Raw genomic sequence first — 9,211 nt, 5'->3', positions numbered from 1 at the left:
GGAATCACCTCCTTCGATCAGCTCGCCAGGGAGTTTGAGCTCAACTTCCTAGCCTTGGTCCGACCGAAGCCATATGTCGCCCTGCTCCTTGGACTGAACCAAAAAGAGGATGAACCCCTCTCCCATTATGTAAATCGATTCGCCACGGAAATATGGGGTTTGTCAGATGCTCACCCCTCCCTATTGATGCAGGTGTTCATGGCAGGTCTCCGCCCCTCTAGGTTCTTCTGGTCCCTCATGGAACGCCCCCCCACCGTAGTTTCGGAAATGCTTTAGCGAGCCAACCAGTATGTTGCGACCGAAGCTTGGATGTTAGGGAGGCGAGAGGAGCATAAAAGGCCCTGGACGGATCAACCACGAGGGCAGCTACCCGGCCCGCCGAGGCGCAGGTCGGACCGATCCGACCCGCCCGTGCCAAGGCCGCCACTCCCCGCCTTGGGAACATCCCGAACGCAGATATTTCTCCAGATAAAGGAGAAGGGGCTGCTCCAAACCCCCAACCCGATGAGGAACCCACGGGAGCTCGTGGACCAGACGTGGTATTGTCGTTTCCACCGGCAAAACGGGCACGACACGGAGGAGTGCCGTGAGTTGAAGCGACAGATTGAGGAGCTGATTCGAAGAGGGCACCTCGGCCGCTATCTGCGACAGGATAAAGAAATTTCCCCACGGCCCGAGGGCCCCATCGAAAGGCAGATCAACATGATCACGGGCGGCCCAACGTCTGGGGGAAACAGTATGTCTGGCGGAAAGCATACGCCCGCGCTGCCGCAGCCGAAGACTATGGGAGCGAGTGCGGGCCCGAGGTCACATTTCCCGCTGAGAAAGCCGAGTAGCTCGAACATGATGGCGCGTTGGTGGTGACCGCCAGGATCGCCAACGCCCGAGTAAAAAGGATCATGGTCGACACTGGAAGCTCGGTTGACATCCTTTATCTGGAAGCTTTCCAAAAGCTCGGGCTCCTCCGCGACGCCCTGGAGCCTATGAGCTCAGCACTCACCGGGTTCACCAACGAGTCAATTTCACCGTTGGGCACGATCACTCTGCCCTTAACCCTTAGGAAAGTGCCGAGGACAAAGACGGTAATGGCAACCTTCTTTGTAGTCAACCTCCCTACCGCTTACAACGCGATTCTGGGACGCCCCACCCTCAATAAGTTCAAAGTAGTTATCTCCACCTACCACCGAATCGTGAAGTTTTCGACCCGCACGAGGGTCGGGGAAGTCAGCGGGAGCCCCTGCGAATCAAGGCGGTGCTACCTGACCGTGGTCTCCTTGCACAAGAGGAGGAGGGATGAACCGCCCCTCGAAGACCCCCGAGAAGCAAAAAGGTCATCCCAGCACCCCGAGCCAACGGAGCCTACAGTGGATGTGCCACTACAGGAGGGACGCCCAGATCGAATGGTGAAGATCAGGTCGGAGCTTCCTGAGCGGGAGCTAGCCCAGCTCATCAATCTTCTCCAGGAGAATGTGGATGTCTTCGCCTGGTCATCCGCTGACATGCCAGGCGTCGACCCTGAGGTATCTCAACACCACCTGTGCATCTCTCCCGACGTGCGGCTAGTGAAGCGGAAGCCCCGACGTCTTGCTCCCGAACACCAGCAGGCCGTCCGAGGAGTTGTAGAGTGACTTCTGGCGGTAGGCTTCATTGAAAAGGCCAAGTACCCACGCTGGTTATCCAATATAGTCCTCGTAAAAAAACCCAATGGAAGCTGGAGGATGTGCGTTGACTACACCGATCTTAATCGTGCTTGTCCGAAGGATTGCTACCCCCTCCCACGGATCGACCAGTTGGTCAGCGCAACGGCCGGTCACGCCCACCTTTCTTTTATAGACACCTTCTCCGGCTACAACCAGATAAGGATGGCACCCGAGGATCAGCAGCACACTGCATTCCTCACTGACCAAGGGGTATACTTCTACAAGGTCATGCCATTCGGGCTGAAGAACGCGGGGGCTACGTATTAAAGGACCGTGAACAAAATATTTGCTCACCAGATTGGGAGAAACATGGAGGTCTATGTCGATGATATGATTGTGAAAAGTCGCACGACTGCGACTCACTTGTCCGACTTGGCTGATACCTTCGGCACACTACAAAGGTACAACATGTGACTCAACCCCGCCAAGTGCACCTTCGGTGTCAACTCAGGCAGATTCCTCGGGTTTATCATACATGAAAGGGGAATCGATGTAAACCCCAAAAAGGTATGGGCAATCATTGATATGCAGGCCCCTCGGACAATTAAGGAGTTGCAACGCCTGAACGGAAGGCTCGCCGCCATGTCATGGTTCCTGTCCCGATCGGGCGACCGGTGCCTCCCCTTCTTCCGGGCTCTGATGGACCCCAAGGACTTCGCGTAGACAGTGGAATGCGAGGAGGCTTTCACCCACGTGAAGGAGCATATGGCGTCACTCCCTCGCCTCGCTTCGGTGTCCCCTCGAAAAAAACTGGGCGTCTACCTGGCCACCTCTCGACATGCAGTAAGTTCTGTCCTGATCAAGGAGGCTTCTGGAGAGCAGCTACCGATTTACTACACTAGCCATGTCCTCAATGGACTCGAGGAGCGATACACTCCGATCGAGAAGCTAGCGCTCGTGCTCGTATTGACAGCCCGGAAGCTGCGCCCCTACTTCCAAGCTCACCCGATTGAGGTAATCACCGACTAGCCACTCCGGCAGATTTTGTCCAAATTTGACCTTGCAGGTCGCCTCCTCAAGTGGTCAGTAGAGCTCGGTGAGTTCGTGTTAGAACCCTTGCGGATTCTAAACTTGGGGTTGATCTCTTTAGGGGATCGGTCTCCTTGGAACTCTATAGGGGTTCCTCCCTCCAAGTTGCTGCTCAAAGGCTGCAGAAAAGATTCATCTATTGCTTATGAAAAGAGAAGGAATACATGGCTATTTATAGGGCTTCTAAACCCTAACTCCTAATAGGACTCCTACTTAAGACTCCTACTTCTAACCAACTCCTAGTAGGACTCATAGTCAAGACTCCTATTCCCTTACAACTCCTAATTCTTCTCTAAGAAAACACCTCCTACATGAATGCCCCTCTCAATTAGGACTCTCCTAGCTAGAGTCCTAATAGAATGTCCCTCTCAATTAGGACTCTCCTAGCTAGAGTCCTAACAGTTTTACATGAATGTCCCTCTCAATTAGGACTCTCCAAGCTAGAGTCCTAACAGACCCGCCCTCTTCAAATTAGCCTTGTCCTCGAGGCCGATGATTCGTGAATTCTGGGAATTTGATCTTCAAGTCGTCATAGTTCTCCCAAGTGGCATCTTCTATTGGTAGATTCGCCCACTTTATTAGCACTTCATTAGTGGGTCGTCGTCGTCGAGTAACGATCCGTCGATCAATAATGGCACTTGGCTGGGTCTGGAGTTCTCTTTGGGTAGTCATATTTGGTGGGTGGCTTTGGGCTGTCTCCAAGCACCTATTTAAAACTTCCGTCTGGCTGTTGGTTTGTGGGTGATATGTCGTACTCCTTTTCAATTTAGTACCCTGCATATGGAATAACTTTGTCCAAAATCTGCTCTTGAAGATGCAAGTAGAATTTGTCACAAGCACAATGCGTCCCTTATAGCATAATTCTTTTGAGTCTCGATTGTAATGAGCCATGGGGCTTGGTGCTTCCTCCAATTTTTTTATAATCTTACTAGTATCTGAATCTTCCTGCCATTCCATCTTAATATCCTCAAGGAAGTCGCTGGTCGGAAGTGAAACGGCCGAAACTTCAACTTGCTCGGGTAGCTGCGAAAGCGCATCTGCAAGAACATTCTCTTTCCCCTTTTTGTAAGTTATTTCAAAATCAAATCCAAGAAGTTTTGTTACCCATTTTTGCTGCTCGGGGGAAGATATCTTCTGCTCCAAGAGATATTTTAGGCTTTTATGGTCGGTCTTGATTTGAAAGTATCGCCTGATCAAGTACAATCTCCACCTCGTTGCTGCGCGCACAATGGCGAGCATCTCCTTATCATATGTTGACATATTTTGATAGGAGGGAGATAATGCCTTGCTAGTGTATGCGAGTGATCGACCATCTTGCATGAGAATGACTCCAATTCTGACTCCAGATGTGTCGGCCTCAATAATGAAGGGTCGGTTGAAATCTGGTAGTGTTAACACCGGCGTCGTCGTCATGGCTGCCTTAAGTTTGTCAAAGGCAGCGGAGGCTCTGTCCAACCATTGGAAGACATCTTTTTCTAGTAAGAAAGTAAGTGGTGCACTGATCTTTCCATAGTTTTTCACGAACTTGCGGTAGTAGCCTGTTAAACCCAGAAAGCCATGTAGCAATTTTATGTATCTCGAGGTCGGCCAGTTTTGCATTGCTCCAATTTTGAAGGGGTCCACTGCCACACCTTCCTCTGATATGATATGCCCAAGATATTCCACCTTTTGTTGAAGAAAGCAAAAATTCGTGGTTGTTGTGTGTTCAAAATGTGGTTTTCTGTATGTCTTCTTCGCATGCTCGTATTTGATGATACCCGGATCAAAGGTCCAGCTTTGTAAAGATTTGTGCTCCCTTTCATCTAGCAATTCATCTACTATTGGAATAAAGTATTTGTCCTTGATGATTATGCCATTGAGACCTCGGTAATCAACACATATTCGCCTTGTTCCGTCCTTCTTGCGTACAAGTAGCACCGGCGAAGAGTAGATGTTGCAACTTGGCCGAATAACTCCTGTTTCGAGCATCTCTTTTATAATCCTTTCTATTTCATCCTTCTGGAGATGTGGATACTGATATGGCTGAGCATTTGCTGAAGATTTGCCTGGAAGAATCATTATACAATGATCATGCCGACAGGTAAGAGGTAGGTTGCGCGGTTCGTCAAATATATTTGAAAATTCAGCAAGCAAAGGAAGTAGATTTGGATCTTCAAATTCTGTTGGCTCTCCCTTAGTTTGCTGCTCAAGTTGTACCAAAAAGCCGCTGCATGCTTTATGCAAAACATTCTCCATTTGTTGTGTGCAAATCGTTGTTATGTCGCCCCCACGTTTCCCGTGCAATGTCACCTGTTTCTCCTTACTGTAAAATTTCATAATTAGTTTCATAAAATTCCAGGAAATATCACCTAATGTCGTCAACCATTTAATTCTGAGCATGGCCTCATGATTGTTAAGAGGGAGAAGGAAGAAATATGCAATTATCTCTTGGTCCTGCAGCAATAGTTTCTCCTGCAAGCGCCTATGATCACAATTCAAAATTCGTCCGTCGGTGACCTTAACATCAAACCTGCAGCGATTCTCGATAGGTAATGATATCCGAACAGCAAGCTTACTATTTAGGAAGTTAGTAGTACTACCCGTGTCGATGAGAACAGTGATTGGTTGTTGTTTGAGAAGACCTCCAATTTTCATCGTTTGCGGGTTTGAGTAGCCAGCTAGTGTATGTACCGTAACTTCGGTCGGTTGTGGCTCTTCTTCTGCATCTTCTTCTTCATGTTCAAGGCTCTCTTTTGGATGTTCAATGACCTCTTCTTTTATCGGTTCAATCATAAGAAGTCCCCCTTTACTACAGCGATGCTCACGGCTCCACGGCTCGTCACAATGCCAACATAACCCCTTCGCATATCGCTCTCGAAGCTCTTCTCTTGTTAACCTCTTTGGTGTAGGGACTTGGTCGACAGTAGGGGGGGCTAAGGGCTTCAATATTACTGGTTGAGGAGAGACCCTAGTCCTCCGAGCTTCATGGTTCAATTGCTCCTCTTGATGTCGTGCGAAAGAGATGGCTGCCATAAGCGTATACGGTTGTCACGCTTTAACTTCTCCTCGGATCTCCGGCTTTAAGCCCTCAATGAAGGTCCTCAATAGCTGTTTTTGAGACCAATCATGAGTTTGATTAGATAACCTTTCAAACCTGGTTTGGTACTCCTGAATGGTGGAGGTTTGTTGGATCTTTGCTAGTTGTTCGTCAATATTCTCGTAATCGGTTGGTCTGAAGCGAATCAGTAGTCCTTCTTTGAATTGTCGCCATGAAAGGACTCCATAAGTATGTTCAAACCAGTCAAACCACTGTATAGCATCCCCTTCAAGATGTATAGCTGCAATTTTCACCATAGATACATCCGCGGTTTTGTGGTACCGAAAATATCGCTCCGCGCGCGAGATCCAACCAATCGGGTCTCCTTCTTCCCATCTAGGGAAGTCCACTCTCATGCATGGATAGTTGGGGTTGGTCATAGAACCTACCCTCCCTTGGAAGTCATCTCTTCGGGCTTGGTGTGATTGGGCAAAGCTCTCTCCTTGATATGATTTCTTCGGGCTTAGTGGTCGGCCCAATCTGAGTTCGACAAAGAGTGTCCGAATCTTATCCTCCATTCGCGCCTCCAAGGCTTCGAATTTAGCATTGATTGCCTCCTTAGATGCCATAGTATATGGCCCCAAATCAATGATGTTAAGATCTCTCTTTTACTGTTGGGTTAAAGGCATGTATAGGTTGAGAGAAGTGATGGTCGAAAGTGTTGGTGGATTGGTGGATGTAGGCTGCGGTTTAGGCTTATTTTGTGGCTGTTTTGGGTACAGTTTGAGGGTGTGGTTTGGTAGAGTTTTAGGGCTGTGGATGAAAGTTTTGGATCTGTGGTAGATGGTAGCAAAGGTTTGACAGAAATCCATGGAAGTTGCAGCAAGTATGTGCTGTCTTGTAAGAGTAGAATTGTCGTCGAAGAAACAACGGTTTCTCGACGTAATTTCCACCAAAAACTTGAGAGAATTGAGGAGGGAATTGATAGCAAAATCAAAGTTTATATGACAGCAAGGATATCTAATTTAATCAAGAAAATTTCGGCAGTATAACAGCAAGGAAATTGGTGCAAGTTGCAATTGCAGAATTATCATCGAAAAATTTCAGCGGGCTACGATGAAAATTTGCAGCAACATAAAATCGTTTTTAGAGATAAATTTCTTAATAGATCAATTTTAGATGGAAGCCAAGATGATCTATGAAGTGTATAAGAAATTTCATTCAAAAAAGATTGCAAATAGATGGGTTAAGGCAACGATATGCAGCTGAAATTTTCTGCAGCATAGATTTTCAAGTGCAGCAGATTGGACATAAAAGATCAGTAGTTTATATTGAGAATTTTTCGAAGAAACCAAAGGGAAATCTACTGTTAGGAAGTTTCAAAGATGTCATAAAAATTTCATCGAAATTTAGATAGAAAAAGCACAGTAGCAAGATCAAACAGATGGTGCTATGCGGCTTGAATTCTGCAATTCAAGTGCAGCAGATTGGACATAAAAGATCAGTAGTTTATATTAAGAATTTTTTGATGAAACCAAAGGGAAATCCACTGATATGAAGTGTCAAAGATATCATAAAAATTTCGTAGAAATTTGGATAGAAAAAGCATAGTAGTAAGATCAAACATATGGTGCTATGCGGTTGGAATTCTGCAATGTATCTTTCGTCGTAGAGATGAAAAGTTTATGCAGCAATATAGGAACGATTTTTTTTTTTGAATTTTCGAATAAGGATAACTAAATTGCAGCAGCAGTAAGGTAGGAAACCAGAACCTGTTGCAATTCACGGGGAGATCAAAGGATGATCCGTGGTGGTGGAGATGATGACGGAATTCGGTGACGATCTTTTAAGCAATTGTGGGAATTGCTTGGGATGGTTGTAGAGGGTTGATAGATGGCTGTGGAAGGGCAGCGAGACGCCAAGAACGCTGCTCTGATACCAGGTGTTAGAACCCTTGCGGATTCTAAACTTGGGGTTGATCTCTTTAGGGGATCGGCCTCCTTGGAACTCTATAGGGGTTCCTCCCTCCAAGTTGCTGCTCAAAGGCTGCAGAAAAGATTCATCTATTGCTTATGAAAAGAGAAGGAATACATGGCTATTTATAGGGCTTCTAAACCCTAACTCCTAATAGGACTCCTACTTTAGACTCCTACTTCTAACCAACTCCTAGTAGGACTCATAGTCAAGACTCCTATTCCCTTACAACTCCTAATTCTTCTCTAAGAAAATACCTCCTACATGAATGCCCCTCTCAATTAGGACTCTCCTAGCTAGAGTCCTAACAGAATGTCCCTCTCAATTAGGACTCTCCTAGCTAGAGTCCTAACAGTTTTACATGAATGTCCCTCTCAATTAGGACTCTCCAAGCTAGAGTCCTAACAGTTCGATATTCAGTACGTCCCGAGGACCGCCATCAAAGCACAGGCGGTGGCCGACTTCATCTCCGAACTGACTCAGCCCGAGGCCGAGGGGCCGGAAAGCATGAAGACGGAATGGCTCCTCCGCATTGACGGATCATCCGGCCGAAAGGGCGCGGGGGCCGGGCTGGTGCTAGAAGCCCCCGATGGGCGCTCGTTTGAGCACTCCCTTCGCTTCGGATTCAAGGCCACCAACAACGAGGCGGAGTACGAGGCGCTGCTGGCAGGGCTCAGACTAGCCGTCGAAATGCAAGTCGACGACATACACGTCCTCATCGACTCGCAGCTGGTAGCCGAGCAGCTCTTCGACGGGTATGAGGCCCGGGACCCAATCATGTCGAAGTATCTAGCGGAGGTAAGAGTTCTTGTCGCCTGCTTTTCCCGCTTCACATTATCTAGGGTGCCGAGACGCCAGAATGATCGGGCGGACACATTGGCAAAGCTGGCCTCTAGATCGGGTCCCGAGGGCGAGCCCGACGTGGAGGAGCTCCCCACCCGAGCCATCACGGTCGCAACGGTGGCCACCGTTGGCCCACTAACAACATGGGTGCAGGAGATGTTACAATTCAAACGTCATGGGACACTCCCTGAGGACAAAGCCACGGCTCGACGCCTGCGCCAAACCCAAGCCTGGTGTTGTGTAATCGACGGACGATTATACATGAGGTCGTATTCACGCCCCCTCCTACGCTGCCTGGAGCCTGAAGAGGCTCAGTCGGTTCTCGCCGAAGTCCACGACGTTATTTGCGGTGAGCACATAGGTGGGCGCACCCTAGCATTCAAAGTGCTCCGTCAAGGGTACTATTGACCCACTATGTGCCGAGACGCGAGATCATATGTGTAGAAGTGCGATGCATGCCAGAGGCATGCACCAACGCCCTGGCAGCCGGTGGTACAGCTGATGCCCATGGACTGCGCATGGCCTTTCGCGCAGTGGGGGATGGACCTTCGCGGCCCTTTCCCCCCAACTTCGGGGCAACAAAGATATATTATTGTCAGGATAGACTATTTCACCAAGTGGGTCGAGGCCGAACCGTTGGTAGTGATCA

At 48.3% G+C, this 9,211-nt stretch overlaps 1 protein-coding gene across 1 annotated transcript; it reads left to right on the top strand.

The window, feature by feature from the left end:
• Positions 1–2,405: 2,405 nt before the first annotated feature.
• On the top strand, positions 2,406–8,970 carry LOC135645744 (uncharacterized). Its single transcript, XM_065164409.1, has 2 exons — positions 2,406–2,654; positions 8,140–8,970. Exons 1-2 carry the CDS (start codon positions 2,406–2,408, stop codon positions 8,968–8,970), a joined length of 1,080 nt encoding a protein of 359 aa, XP_065020481.1.
• Positions 8,971–9,211: the final 241 nt, after the last annotated feature.

This window comes from Musa acuminata, chromosome BXJ3-8 (genome assembly GCF_036884655.1).
Source record: "Musa acuminata AAA Group cultivar baxijiao chromosome BXJ3-8, Cavendish_Baxijiao_AAA, whole genome shotgun sequence".
Classification (NCBI taxonomy): Eukaryota; Viridiplantae; Streptophyta; class Magnoliopsida; order Zingiberales; family Musaceae; genus Musa; species Musa acuminata.
The sequence above is the reverse complement of the archived record's forward strand: the minus strand, read 5'-3'. Positions and strand labels throughout refer to the sequence as shown.